This window comes from Heptranchias perlo, chromosome 36, assembly GCF_035084215.1.
Source record: "Heptranchias perlo isolate sHepPer1 chromosome 36, sHepPer1.hap1, whole genome shotgun sequence".
In the NCBI taxonomy this organism is placed as follows: Eukaryota; Metazoa; Chordata; class Chondrichthyes; order Hexanchiformes; family Hexanchidae; genus Heptranchias; species Heptranchias perlo.
The window spans coordinates 18,930,982-18,946,710 of NC_090360.1; the positions used below are offsets into that span (position 1 = coordinate 18,930,982).

Here is a 15,729-nt window from a genome sequence, read left to right on the forward strand (position 1 = left end):
TCGCCCCTCCATTAACGGCCGTACCTTTAGCTGCTTAGGCCCTAAACTCTGGAATTCCCTCCTTAAACTTCGCCGCCTCTCTCCTCCTTTAAGATGGTCCTTAATGTTAATTGTATCGTGTTGATTTATATCAATTAGTGTTAATTGTATTCAGGTGGTGTGTCATTTGGGACCTGCTTGTATCCTTTTTATCTGAGAGCTTATCTAGTGTATGGTGTGTGTATAAGGGGGATCTCTGAGAGTAAAGGCTCGGAAGCAACTGAAGACCAGGCTCCAGTATTCTACCCTTCACCACCTGGCTACCCAATTTATAACACTTATAACCTACCTCTTTGACCAAGCTTTCGGTCACCTATCCTAATATCTCCTTATGAGGTTCGGTGTCAAATTTTGTCTGATAACTCTCCTGAAGCACCTTGGGAGGTTTTACTACGTTAAAGGTGCTGTATAAATGCGAGTTGTTGTTGTTGTTGTTGTTGTTGTTGAGTGGGAAGTGTTCCATTCTCCAGCAGTAATGTCCCTCATCATGATGAGCATAAGAAAAAAAAAACTTTTACAGCTTTGAATATCAGACAGCATCCAACCCCTGACGGGTGAATACACCGCGTGGTGTGGAATTCAGCTGTGTTTGATTTCCAGTCTGTGCTGAGTTAGCTGATCTCAGATTAGAATTAGCCTGAGAAGGAATGAAAAACATTAGCCAGGATTCCCACTCCTGATCGCTGTCCAGGGCCACCGCTGGGAAGTGCGCTTGTCAAGACAGGATAAAGAGTTCATGCGATGCCCTCCATGGTTAAATAGCTGGCCACACTCTCTGTTTACTGCTCACACAAAGAATAGCTGCTTTGTGTAAGGTAGTGGTGGGGAGAGGCACTGCAGGTGCTTGTGGAAGCCCCGGACCTTCAGGAGAGAAGGGGAACAAACATCGGGAGAAAAACAGGGAGTGATCAGAGGGCACAAACCTGAGAGCACAGTGATGAGGACGACTTTGAGTCGTGCATGTACCACCAGGCCTGGCTGCAGCTTATCGAGGTTCACATACTGCACAGAGTCCGCACGTTGATGGTTTGTGGGCTCCACAGTCAGAAGTTGAGAGTGCTGGGATGAAATATGTGCTATGAGCTCCTTCAGTACCGTTGTATTCACTGTTTGGGACCCTTTAGAAACAAAACATTCAGGAACAATTAGCTTTATACGTACAGAGAACTATCAGACAGGCAAAATTAACATGTATAAAACCACACACTAAACTGACACCAAGCGTGAACGACTGGAAGTGGGATTACCAGGAGGCACTTAGAGAATGTTACAAGGATTAGGACTGAGACTGACAAAAGGTGCTGGGCTCCTGTACAATAGTCTGGGACTAACAGTGGCTAATAATAGACAGGAGTTTACAAATGACTTCTGGGTCCTCTCACTCAGTCCAGTGCCTTTAATCTGGATCACGTCACTCAGTCCAATGTCTTTATCTGGATCATGTCACTCAGTCCAATGGCTTTAATCTGGATCATGTCACTCGGTCCAGTGCCTTTAACAGCAAAGTGTCAGAATCCAAACCAGACAACTTTTAATTTGATTCACAATCTCAACCAACAATCACACCTGGGCATCTGAATTCCAGTCTCAACATCCAGACTCGACCCGAATCCCAGCCTTGACCAACAGCTTGTTTCACTCACCCTAAATACCACCTTTGAAGGACAATTACATTTATCTGTCCTGGATTTAGGCCTCACCTTCTCTTCCGCCCCAAATAACTAAGAAGAATTAATCCACCACAAATTTAACAAGATAAATTACAAGTGCATGGGACTCACATCAAGGCTATAGGGGTGACTTTGTGAGGCTTCACTGCCAGTGTCACATGGGTCAGGGAATCGGGATTACAGTGTGATAGCATGATTCACACTCATGACCTGTGAGACGTCACACTGGCTCTGAAGTCGAGTGAAATTACCCTTTATAATTACTACTCTGGGCTCAGATGGTGGTTATGAATCGTTTGAACTTTCCTGTCTCAGTAGCAGGCTCTCTGGTAACTAGTACTGCTGCAGTTTAGTTTGGTAAGGTACTGAACTTTCTCCAGCATTTTGTATCCAGACCCAAACATACTGTTAACCCCAAGTGCCAATGCACCTTTATCCCATAATAAACAATGTCAGTAGAACGAAGCACCTACACTGTGCAGCCTGAATCTGTAAGCAGGGTCCCAGCTTGATCATTTTACTCCTTGGGGTGGATTGCAACATCTCCTCTCCCCGCCAGTGGTCCCAGTACACAGTGATATCTGAAAGAGCAGGAACACAAACACATCACCGACCAGTTAAAAGGAACCTTGATTCAACCTCTCTTGCCAAAACATCCAAGAGACTTTTTTTTTGCTTGCAAGCATATTTTAAACCTGATTGAGAATTCTGGACGGCCCAGAAGATGACTGCGGTAAAGATGAGGAGCTGGACTGTTATTTTATTCATAGATATGCAGAGGTTTACAAGAAATCACTGGGTTCAGCAGCACTGGGTGGATTCTGCTGACCAGCTGCTACACAAATTATCTCCACTTCACAACTCGGCTCAGTGAGCACCACTCTCGCCTCCAAGTCCTCAAAGTGCTTTGGGATGTGAAAAAGCTCTATATAAATTCTGTCTTGTTATCTTAGCCCATGTAATTTCTTTCATCAGGATTCAGCTGTACTTCAGAAACCTGAGCAGCAGGTGGCAGCATTTTGCCATTAGAAATGGATTATGGAGAGAAGATTTCCATGTGCACTGACCCAAAATCATAAACCCATTTATAAAGAATAGGTTTACAATATTTTTATTTTTATTTCAGATTTCCAGCATCCGCAGTATCTTGCTTCTAGTTTAAAGTTTCAAACTTAATTACTGCTGTAGTTAATGCATCTGTTTCTCCTCCCCTCCCCTCCCCCAGTATCCAGTAGTGGGCTGTAGTTTTCAAAAATTCATCAATCAGACAGCTTGTGGCCTCTGTAAATCCAAAGCAGGAGTTTTAAACAAAGCATTGGGAATGAAGCTGCCCTCACCAGCTGCTTGATAACCAGATGGATGGGAGGTCAGTCTATTGTTACAATTAAAAAAATATTTTAACTCAGCACCAGTCCCAGGAATTGAGGGCAAACCCGGTGCTTTCTGGTCTGAATGGCTCAGTGCCACACAATGCACCTATTAACTACACAAAATGGGAGCAAAGAATTAAGTATTAACCTGGGGCTTACTGGGGGTGAAGCTCAGAAGCACTATTTCAGGGGTGCTTCCCTGCAGTCCATACCTTCCCCCTTGTTGCTGAATGGGTTTCACACCGTATGAACCCACCATGGTGATTAACTTCTTGCTGGGACAAGGTTCTACCTATACTACGAGCTCCTGTACCTTGTCCAAGTGGCCGTGTAACCCCGGAGAGTCAGAGCTGGTGAGCTATTCGACAGTGGGTGGCATCACAGCCACGCTGGATCCTGTCCTCACCCACTGTCTGCACCCTCAGAATGGGTCCCTGTGTAGCGATAGGAGCTGGCCTTGGGCTAAGTGGTAGCATTCCTGCCTGTGTGTCAGAAGGTGCAGGGTTTGAACCCCACTCCAGACAGTCCCAGTGAGTGGAGACCAGAGCTCTGGCTCTGAATTCAAGGCTGACAGCCAGCGGAATAATCCCGCCACCACCCCCACCTCACCACATGGGTTGTGGGAGCCCCTGAAACTCTCCTGTCGTAAAGGTTTAAGCACCCTATTGACTGGTATAGAGATGGTCACAGGACCGATCATGGTGTGGCCTGTTGGACTGTGAATCAGCCTGTGAATCCTTCCACTACTTCACACTATTCTCCAAGGGAAGAGTGCGAAGATACAAAAACAACAACTGCACGGCGATTGGGTGCAGGTGAATTTTTCCCCTCACAAACGCGGGGTTGCTGAGGCCAATTGGAGAGGCCCTACCACCACGCAGGTTGAAACCTGACGACTCAGCGCAGACCCTTATTGGCATTTGCAAAGGGTCTACTGCCTGGTTCCGGCGAGGGCACGGTACCTTAAGTTTTTTTTTTCTACCAGCCAGAAATGTGCACCGCTTTCTTCCCGCCATATTCGGGGCTTGGTTGTTTGGTTAGCTCCCGAAAAATGAGTGCCTCGTGGCCGAATTTGTAGGCCTAAATGTCTGGTGCAGTGTCATGCCGGCAGTGGTTCAACAGGTAAAGCTGCCACTGACTGACGCTTCAGGACTGTGAAAGTTGCTGATACCAATCGCAATTACTCAGAATGAAAAGCTAGGATATCATCAGTCCTGAATTTCTGAAGCCTTACACAAAAACATTTCTTTGATGTTGTTCCCAAAACTCAGACTCATTAAGTGCACGGCGTCATCTACACACTAATTTGATGGTGGCTTTGGAAAGAGATTAGGATTTTAATGGTTCTTCTATAACTAGAATCTACCGTGACCCAAAAACAATGAGACTGCGCAAACCTTTCTTACTTCCACACTTAGCCACACATTTCCAATGGGAGTCACTGTATTGTGAGAGACAAATGAACCCTCTGTCGGTCAGTGAATCTCTGTGGTGGGGGGAAACAAGTCAGTTCTTTTACACTGGTGGGACTGTAATTTACCCGTCACTGCTATTTTTCCCCAGTGGTCAGATCTTGACTACAACTGCTGGACAGTGAGGTGCTGGCAGCCTCCTTTTCATCGGACAGCTGCCGACTGTATTCTAACTCGCACCAAGTCCCGTTCACCCATCACCCCTGTGCTCGCTGATCTACACTGGCTACAGTGGTAACAAAAGCATGGATGGAGGTTTCAGCAGCACAAAGGCTGAGGCAGGGGCGGAGACGGGAGATATCACCGAAGTGATGGAGAGGACGCGGGGACGGAAGCTCACCTCAGGGTCAAATAGGACGCCGAGGTTGCGAACATCAGGACTGATTCGTACCGTGCTCTTGAGAAGATCCAATCTTGTGGCAAAAAGCGGCCAAACTAATGCTTTTTGTTTTATAATATCAGCTTAATATCTAACAGTGATTTAACAGACTGTGCATCCTGTATCACCAACATAGGGGGCCAACCACAATTCCATAGTTACGTACGGACTGCGACCTTTTTGAGGACCGCAATAGCAGTTTAGCAACAAAATAAAATCCCACTGTTTTTAAAAAAAGGTGAGGCCGTACGTTTTCCTTCCCCAGTGCACTGACAGAGCATGTGCGCATGTGTATGCACAGATGGACATGTTTGTGCAGGTGCAAGTACCTGTGTATATGTTTATGTACAGATGTATGTGCAGGTATATGTATATTTCTGTCTGTGCAGGTGTATATGGTTGTACAGGCGAATATGGTTGTACAGGTGATTATTTCGGTACAGGTGTATGTGGTTGTACAGGTGTATGTATATGTTTGTGCATACAGAAGTTTAAAACTAAACAAAAAACTGCTCAGTAAAAAAACAAGTACGTACAGTTATCACCACCACACTCTAAGGTAGCAGTAATGGGATTAAATTTATTGCAGTACATATTCCCCCAAAGGCCTAGTGAGAATGGGCACCAGCTTCTACAGCACTAAGTTTTGATTAGCTAACTCAGCACAGATCGGGAATCAAACCTGCACTCTTTTAGGTCCCAAATCGGCCTCAGTGCTGCTGGGCTGGTGAGGAATCAAATTAACCAATATTCCCGCTGATAAGCAGTACCCATGCTGGAAAGGATGCGCGTGCGTGTACAAGAAGACTGAAACAACTTGCTTTTATGTAGCGCCTTTCACAACCTCAGGACGGCCCAAAGTGCTTCACTGCGAATGAAGTACTTTTGAAGTGTAGTCACAGTTGTATTATAGGCAAATGTGGCAGCCAATTTGCACACAGCAAGATCCCACAAAAAGCAATATGATAAATGACCAGATAATCTGTTTCAGTGATGTTGGTTGAGGAATAAATATTGGCCAGGACATTGGGGAGAACTCCCTTGCTGTTCTTCAAATAGCACCATAGGATCTTTTCTGTCCACCTGCGAGGGCAGATTTAACATCTCATTCAAAAGGTGGAGCCTCTGACAGTGCAGCACTCCCTCAGTGCTGCGCTGAAGTGTCAGCCTAGATTATGAGCTCAAGTCTCTGGAGTGGGACTTAAACCCACAATCTCCTGACTCAGTGGCGAGAGTGCGACCATTGAATCAAGGCTGTACGTATCAGATGAAGGTTAAATGAAGCAGGAAAGGGCTTGGCTATAAATTCCCATGGTCAAAACGTCTGCCAATGATCAAGCTTGGATTTCCTGAAAGCCCCAATTACCTCTAAACATCCCCTAGGGATTAACAATTAACAAAGAACACCTGTCTTCCTGTCTTCCACTTGTCCCGGGACCCCCACTGACCCTTCGGTCGGCAGGGGTTGGGGTCAGGCCATAGTGCCCCCATAATGGGGATCCCGGGAAAATGTGTCCCATGGTTTGTCATTTCTATTTTTCAGATTTGATGACTGCTTGGACCTGCCCGCTGAAGAATGGGCCCCAGAATGAGGGGAGCGGGTGACTTCAGCCACAGGCAGTGTAGATGCTGCCCCCACACTCCTCACACTCCCTTCCACTGGTTTTTGTTGGTGTACAAGTGGAGCTACGGTGCTTGAAAGGGTTAAATCCTAACACTTTCTTTTGTGAGCCAGAGGATTTTGTGTCACTTGCTGATTGAGAGTTGTAAGAATGGTTGGCGTGTTCTAGTGCGATGTACAATGACCTCCTCAGAGATCCCATTCATTTCACACTTTCAAACAAACAAAACACAAAAACCCCAAAATAATTTCTAATTGTGCTGACCACCTGATGTGAATCAGTTGACATTTGAGAGAAAAAGAGCAGAGGACCTAGTACAGCTATATTCGGGTCTCAGAATAGCTGTGTCTCGTGGCACTGTTCTGACAGTATAATGGACATGGTCAAGGCCCTGTATTTCCTTTTAGTCAAGGCCCAAACAGGACTTCTAACTCAGAGCAAAGCACAATCAACGGCCCACTCAGGTTAACCAGCAACGCTCCCAGTGCGGCAATGCCTCAAATTTTAAATTCTCATCCTTGTGTTCAAGTCCATCCATGGCCTCGCCCCTCCCTATCACTGTAACCTCCTCCAGCCCTACAACCCTCCAAGAACTCTGCATTCCTCCAATTCTTGCCTCTTGCGCATCCCCGATTTCCTTTGCCCCTCCATTGGCGGCTGTGCCTTCAGCCGTCCAGGACCTAAGCTCAGGAATTCCCTCCCTAAACCTCTCTGCCTCTCCACCTTTCCTCCTTTAAAACATTCCTTAAAACCTAACTTTTTGACGAAGCTTTTGGTCACCAGTTGTAACATCTCCTTATGTAGCTTGGTGCAAAATTTTGTCTGGTAATGCTCCGGTGATGTGCCTTGGGACGTTTTACAACGTTAAAGGCTCTATATAAATGCAAGTTGTTGTTGTTGTTGTTGTTGTTCTTGATGCCTAGCACGTAGCAGCTCTCCAACAGGAGCATTTGAAAATACGAACATACAAAATTGATGGGCAGGTAAACAGCAGCTGATCCATTAAGCCTGCCCCACACCATGATGGCCGGAGCATCATGACTAAACAATTTCTCCCTCCCTCCCCCACCCGAGGAGAACTCCAAACATTGTTTGCAATTTGCTCTCCTTCTCCGATGAAGGGACCGAATCTTGCCAGGATGTAGCTTCAGGGTTGGGACAGCCCTCCGGTACCTCACCCCAGGGGGCCCTTACACATGAGCAGCAGCATCACAGCTCAGCCTGATCCAGTTCTCATCTGCCATCCACGGATTTGTACCTTGCAGCAGGAGGCACTGGATAGTGTTGCTAGCTTGGATCACTACAACTGCCTACATTACAACAGTGACTACACTTTAAAAAGTACTTTGTTGGCTGTGATGACCTTTGGGATGTCCTGAGGTCAACTGCTGGCTTGGCTGAGATCAACTAACTCAGCGCAGACCTGTGTCTGAACCTGAGACCTTAGTACCACAACATGCAGTTAAGTCGTCATTCCATTAAACTGACTGCCCTTCTCTGACCAGCTTTATGTAATAAATTGGATGGCCAGGTGGTGAAGAATAGAATACTACAGCCTGGTCTTCAGTTGCTTCCAAGCCTTTATTCACAGAGATCCCCCTTATCCTTGATAAGCTCCCTCCTATAAATGGATACGAGAGTCCCCAATTGATACACACCACCTAAATACAATTAACACTAATTGATATAAATCACATGGATACAATTAACACTTTACAACTCTTATTCCAGCTGGACTGTCACCCTCCATAAGTACAGGGACTGTACTGGAGGGCTGGAGAACAGTGAATGTTATCCTGTTAATAAGAAAGGAGTAAGGTAGGAAAACAGGATGTTATCAAGAAATACAAAACTGCAGAAGCTGGAAAACTGACAAAATAGAAAATGCTGGAAATATTCAGCAGGTCAGTCAGTGGAGAGAACCGAGGAGTTAATGTTTCAAGTGTGGCCCCTTCATCAGGACAGGAGCAGAGCAAAGCAGAACAAAGAGGGAAAACACACACATGAAATAGAATGACCTGTAACGTCATTGAGGGAAAAACAGAAAAGAAAGAAAGACTTGCATTTATATAGTGCCTTTCATGACCTCGGGACATCCCAAAGCGCTTTACAGCCAATGAAGTACATTTTGAAGTGTAGCCACTGTTGTAATGTAGGAAACAAGGCAGCCAATTTGTGCATAGCAAGGTCCCACAAACAGCAATGTGATAATGACTGGGTAATCTGTTTCAGTGATGTTAGTCGAAGGACAAATATTGGTCAGGATGCGAGGGAGAACTCCCCTGCTCTTCTTCAAATAGCACCATGGGATCTTTTACGTTCACCTGAGAGCACAGACTGGGCCTCGGTTTAACAGCTCATCTGAAAGACAGCACCTGTGACAGTGCAGCACTCCCTCAATACTGACTCAACCTTCTGATTCAGAGGAGAGAGTACTACCAACTGAGCCACAGCTGACACAGATGATTAAATGGCAGAAGTGATATTAACATGAGACAGTAGGGGGTCTAATGAGAGAAATAAAAGAAATTTAAGACATTTATGAGACACAGAATAGCTCAGGGGGTGGGGGAATGAGGCAGATAGAAATGGAATCCTTATCCCCCACCTCCTGAGCTATTCTCACAGTCTCTGGGTCCCATAAATGGCTTTGATTTCTCTCATTACTATCACTTCTGCCATTTAACCAACTCCTGTTTTCCACTCAAACACTTCACAGGTCATTTTAATTATTGTGTGTGTGTGTGTGTGTGTGTGTGTGTGTGTGAGTGTGTGTGTGTGTGAGTGTGTGTGTGTGTTTTCCCTCCACTTTGTTCTGTTCCTCTTTAAATGCCGTTCATCTTGTAATATCTTCCCGTTCTGATGAAGGGTCCACACCTGAAACATTAGCTTGTCTGCTCTCTTCAGGGATGCTGCCTGACCTGCTGAGTGTTTTCCAGCATTTTCTGGTTTTGTTTAGGGCATTACCAATGCTCATTTCATACACCCTTTATACTACAGACTTGTCGTGCTGATATTTATGGTGGTCGAGCTCTGAGTAGGGACAGCCAGAATAAGATGGCAGCCCTGGAGGTGAGCAGTGCCAGATGCTGCCACCCACCTCTGCAGGGCTGGTGCTGTGTCTCAGGAGATGGTGCCCCTGTCTCTGGGAGGACAGGCACACCACCGGATTAAAATCACAGCACCTCTAGCTGATCTACTGGAATGTTTTACGCCAGGTAACTAAATAAGTTAGGCTTTCCAGCAAAATAATCTATTTGGATTTGCACGAAGTACTAGCTAAAGTTCCACATATGAGGCTTTTAAAAACAATTAAAACTTGTGCAAATAACATCAAATCAGCAATCTGGAATAAACCTGGTTGGCAATAAAAAACAGGTGGTGATCTTAAATGGACAAGATTAGAGGAGTTCCTCAGGGATCTGTTCAACTTCTCCTGTTGTTTACCCTATTTATAAATGATATGCAAGAAGGGTTAGAATCATAGAAAAGATACAGCATAGAAGGGGGCCATTCAGCCCATCGTGTCTCTGCCGGCTCGAAGAACAACCAGGTGCCCATTCTAATCACACCTTCCAGCACCCGGTCCGTAGCCCTGCAGCTTACAGCACTTTAGGTGCAGGTCCAGGTACTTTTTAAAAGAGTTGAGGGTCCTTGCCTCTACCAACAATTCGGGCAGCAAATTCCACACACCCACCACCCTCTGGGTGAAAACGCTTTTCCTCATGTCCCCTCTAATCCTTCTGCCAATCAGCTTAAATCTATGTCCTTTAGTTCTTGAATTCTCCGCTCGAGGAAATAGGTACTTCCTGTCTACTCTATCTGGGCCCCTCATAATTTTGTACACCTCAATCAAGTCTCCCCTCAGCCTCCTCTGCTCCAAGGAAAACAACCCCAGCCTATCCAATCTCTCCTCGTAGCTGCAATTTTCAAGCCCTGGCAACATTATTATAAATCTTCTCTGCACTCTCTCCAGAGCAATTATGTCCTTCCTGTAATGTGGTGACCAGAACTGCGCACAATACTCCAGCTGTGGCCTTACCAGCGTTTTATACAGCTCCATCATTACATCCCTGCTTTTGTATTCCATACCTCAGCTAATAACGGAGAACATTCAGTATGCCTTCTTCACAACCTTATCTACCTGTACTGCCACCTTCAGAGACCTGTGCACATGCACTCCAAGGTCTCTCACTTCCTCTACCCCTCAATATATTCCCGTTTACTGCGTATTCCCGTTTACTGTTTGCCCTCCCTAAGTGCATTACCTCACACTTCTCCGGGTTGAACTCCATTTGCCACTTTTCCGCCCACTCCACCAGCCCATTGATATCTTCTTGGAGTCTACAGTTATCCTCTTCACTATCAACTACACGGCCAATTTTTGTGTCGTCTGCAAATTTGCCAATCATGCCCCCTACATTCAAGTCCAAATCATTAATATATACCACAAACAGCAAGGGACCCAACACTGAGCCCTGTGGCACACCACTGGAAATGGATTTCTATTCGCAAAGACATCCAATGACTTTTACCCTTTGTTTCCTGTTACTGAGCCAATTTTGGATCCAATTCGCCACATTTCCTGTATCCCATTGGCTTTTACCTTTCTGATCAGTCTGCCATGTGGGACCTTGTCAAATGCCTTACTAAAATCCATGCAGACAACATCCACTGCACTACCCTCATCAATCCTCCTTGTCACTTCCTCAAAGAATTCAATCAGATTTTGTAAGGCATGACCTTTCCTGAACAAATCCATGCTGACTATCCCTGTTTAAACCATGCCTTTCCAAGTGACAGTTTATCCTATCTCTCAGTATTGATTCTAATAGTTTGCCCACCACCGAGGTAAGACTGACCGGCCTATAATTGTTTGGCCTTTCCCTCGTACCCTTTTTAAACAATGGTACTATGTTTGCGGTCTTCCAGTCCGGATCCGGACAATTTAAATGAATGCGATATGGAATGGCAGATGGATTTTAGTGCTGACACAAGTCTGGATAAAGTAATGGGAGAATTTCCTAGGTACTGTATTTGGTCTCTTTTAAAACCACACATGTTGACACACAGACACACTGTGTTAGCATGTATGTCTGTACCTGCGATTCATGAACACAGAGTTCCAGTTCATGCCCCCGCTGTCAAGGATGTGGCAAGCAAATTGTCAAGTCTTTCCTCCTGAGGAAAGACAATTGTTCCAGGCTAATCTCACACCCCTCCTAATGGCTGACTATAGATAAGATGGACAGAGAGAGAAAGAGGAAGTCTGTATGCCCCAGGGAGTGACACAAAACACAGGGAGATTCAGAAAAAGAAAGAGAAAAAAAATTAAGTAAGTCACCCCATCCTGCCTCCCACCCCCAACAAAAATACAATTTTCACACACAGCTCAACCTATTTTACATTTTCCCTTTTATTTAACATTGATATCTCCACTACTGAACTCCCCCTATAAGGCCAAAGGAATCAAACCTTCTCATAGCTCTGTAGCAACAGTCACAATGGGAACACAGATTTCACGTCAAAATTTATTTTGTGTGTGCACGCCTCCTAAACATTTCTAAACCATTTCTATCAGGCTGTTGAAAGGCTAAAGAGTTCAAATCTGCACCACCACCTCTCTTTGTAAAACAACTGCTTGCAGAGGCATGGCATGGGAACGATAGCCTAGTGTTTATTGTATTGGACAAGCAACCTGGATGTCAAGAGTTCAAATCCCACACTGGAAAGTTGTGAAACTGTGTTCAATAGATCTTGTAATTTGTGGACTGATGCCAGAAAAATGGTGGATTGTTATAAAATCCCAAACTGGTTCATTAATTGCCTTCAGGGAGGGACCTGCCACCCTTAGCTGGTCTGGCCTACGTGACTCCATACCCCTACCCTATGCACTTTAATCTTAATGCCTCCCTCAGGGCAACTAGGGATGGGCATAAATATTTCAATGGCCGGGAATTTCCTTGGAGCTGCTTAGCGAAACGTCACTAACTTCACGGCCATTGTGTTGCCTACCTCCCAAGAACAAATATAAAAGGTCCTTTCCTATGCTGTAAGATCTCTAGTTGATTTTCAAGGCTATAAACTCTACTCGGCGTAGACAATGCTTGGCAGACCCACCCTAATAGAAATAACCAGCCCGAACGTGCCAGAGGAGCTCCAGCATCTTAAAACAACACAGCATGAAATGCCAGTGCTTGCCAGTTTGACAAACATCATCTCAACACATCTACAGCAGAAGAGCGAATCATTCTGGTCCATCATTTCTGGATTGTTTCCTTTTAAAATAAGCGAACAAGCTCACTGGCTGGTTTAGTGAGTAAAACTGTCCAGCGTAACATTAAGCCATACAGGCCAGAAGAGTGTGTGTCGTGTATGGATGACAGGATCAATCTCAGCAGTGATGCCTTTTCTGGCTGAACCCTATACGAAGGCCTATTCACTTTGCGCCATCTATTTGTTCTTATATTACTGTAGCCATGAGAAAGTCTTTCCTTCTTATCTTAAGGAAGACATTGTTGATATTTCACTGCCCACTCTCTCGGAGTAAAGCCCAACGCCCTCGGAGTCTATCTCAGCCATCTGTCTCCAGCTTCCTGCCGATTCGTTGACAGAAGTACAGAGGCTGCGTTTAACTGCAGGAGATTTCCGACAAGGTTTCCTGCCTATAATGGGCTCCTGGCAACCTGAGAAAGCGGGATGGGGCCAGGAGAAAGCTGACCTGGATTCCCAGACAAGTGCCATTGTTTGTGAAGCAGTATTACAGCATTTTCACTGAAGTGAGGGGCTGGACCTCAAATGGAGCAAGAAAGGGAAAGACAGAAAATACAAGAAATAATATAAAAGAACAACAACACAACAACTTGAATTTATATAGTGCCTTTAATGTAGTAAAAGAGCAAGATTTAGGGAGGGAATTCCAGAGCTTAGGGCCTAGACGGCACAAAAGGCCAGAATTAGAGGAGCACTGAGATCTCGGAGAGTTGTAGGGCTGGAGGAAGTTACAGAGATAGGGAGGAGCGGGACACTTGCACGGCACGCTACCCGCTGCCGTAAAAACGGCAACATGCGTGTACACGGCAGGTTGGGGATGAGTTCCCCATTTTAAAATTTTTAACCCACCCTCCTTCCCCCTCCGTTCATCATGGGGGGATTATACTGAAGCCAGGGAGTTCGTTTTTGGGGCTCATCAACTGATCATTTTGACGGTTGAAAATGAACAGCAAAAACAGCTGGTTTTCAAATGCATGTTTGTTCCAAAATCTGCTCCAACCATACACCATCATGCCTGCTGTTCATGCACAGACTGGAAACTTTTAAACTTATTCAGTCTGCTGCATAGGTCACAGACTGAGTGCATCACTCAACAACGGCAGATACTCCTACTATTAAGTCAAGAGTCAACCTGGAGCATGACGCCCTTCCCCAAATCCCACAGATCTTGAGTTTCTGAAAGGATCAATAAATGTCTGGGAATGTGCTCTCTTACCTGTTACTAATAGGACATCTCCAGGGAAAACAGTCAGCGCCCAGAATGCAGCAGCCCGCCACAGTACAACCTTCATGTTGACCCCCGATTGGTCTGTGACCACAATAGTTGCTATGGGGACTCTGCACCCAGTGAATGGTCCTGATTTGATCTGTATCTCCTTCAGGAGGCAGCGGAGCAGAACGGTGACCAAAACGTGATACTTCCTGCTCCTGTCAGTGCAGTTTTTTAGCCGTTCTGTTTTCACGAAGCCAACCTTAGGTGTTGGCCAACGGTCCCTCTGTGCCTTCAGATAATGACCAAGATCGGAAATTCTCTCAGAATCCATCATCTTCATTTTCTTAGATGACGGTGGATCTTTATGTAAACAAACTGGAGATGTTGATGCTTGGGTCACCTGATTTAACTCCTCAGGTTCCTTGGTAGTCTCCACTGATCTTTTTAAAGACCACTTAGCACTGTCTGCAACCTGAGAGCAAAGTATTCCTCCAATGTATGGTTCAATATTAACCTCAACATCACCTTTGGACCAATCAGTGAAGGGATTGAAGAGCTGTTCTGAACCTTCTGATGTCCTTCCATCTGCAGCCTCCTTGGTGGACAGCTGCTGGTTACTCAATAAGCTGAAGAGTTCTGGCGTATTTTCTGAATTGTCAACTTGTCCGCACATTGTCTCACTGGCACATAGGCTCAATGGTCTAATAGAACGATGGGTAGATGCAAGTGACTGACAGGACCTCTTAGTGCCCTTTGTATTTCTTTTCAATTTAGCCATTAAGTTGTCATGGGGCCCCTGCGTGTGAAACTGACTCTCTGAACATCTCTGTGAGAGAATGGCAGCTTGACTGGCTGTCAACACGCTGAGGAACTCAGCGTCCGTTGATAAACCTGCATTCACTGTTGTGCGTCTGAAACAAGATTCTTGCCCCTCAGCTGGAAAGGTATTCTCCAGATATTCCATCAGAGAGTCACGGAGCAATTCAGGACAATCTTCTTTTACAGATACATTCTCCTCTCTTACGCTGCCATTAGGGTCCCGAGAATCAGTCTCATTTTCTCCACTTTGTCTGCTCCCAATGTCAGACTCAGTCTTCAAACTTTCTCCTGTGCAAGCAGGATTGATCAGATCACTATCTTGTTCTTCAGTTATCTTAAGACCCCCTTCAGAGTGCAGCAATACTTTGTTGCTCAACTCTCTCCTCTGCTGTTTCCCTGTCTGTCCAGTACTGAGGTCCTCATCACACAGCTTGTCAGACTCTTTGCTCAGTCTCTGTTCCAGCAGAGAAGTATCAAGGATCTTAAAAGAACATTCTTGAGATACTGTTACGTTTTCTTCCTCACTTTTTGAAGTGGAAGACTGTTCAGATTGGTTGCCCAATTGAGATGTTGCTCCATGCCAATCGAGATGTTTCTGAGACTCCTTGATGCTGTCGTCTGTAGGACTGGCAATGAGAGATCCTTTATCATACAAGACCTGGCACTGAAGCCACTTCTTAGAACTGCCATCAGTTACTGCTTCTTGTGCTGATGTTTTACACTGTGTCAAAATGGCTGGTGCTCCAAGGAAAATGTGAACTTTTTTTCTATTGGTCATGTTGGGTTGATAAATTCTTCAGTCCTTCCAGGTGATGTGGTCTCTTACTGAATCTCAACACTTTCACCAGTTTGGCCTGTTATGAAGACAACAA

General features: G+C 45.3%; 1 protein-coding gene across 7 annotated transcripts in view; it reads right to left on the reverse strand.

Moving 5' to 3' along the window:
- The window catches only part of shld2 (shieldin complex subunit 2), a 106,753-nt gene that overhangs the window by 30,644 nt on the left and 60,380 nt on the right, over positions 1 to 15,729 (reverse strand). For all 7 annotated transcript variants that reach the window (XM_067972686.1, XM_067972683.1, XM_067972685.1 and 4 more), the window contains 3 exons: positions 14,042 to 15,711; positions 2,183 to 2,290; positions 963 to 1,157 (listed from right to left, as the gene is read on the reverse strand). In XM_067972686.1, coding sequence (XP_067828787.1) covers positions 963 to 1,157; positions 2,183 to 2,290; positions 14,042 to 15,635 — 1,897 coding nt within the window. In that variant the 5' untranslated portion in view covers positions 15,636 to 15,711. The remainder of the gene's footprint in view (positions 1 to 962; positions 1,158 to 2,182; positions 2,291 to 14,041; positions 15,712 to 15,729) is intronic.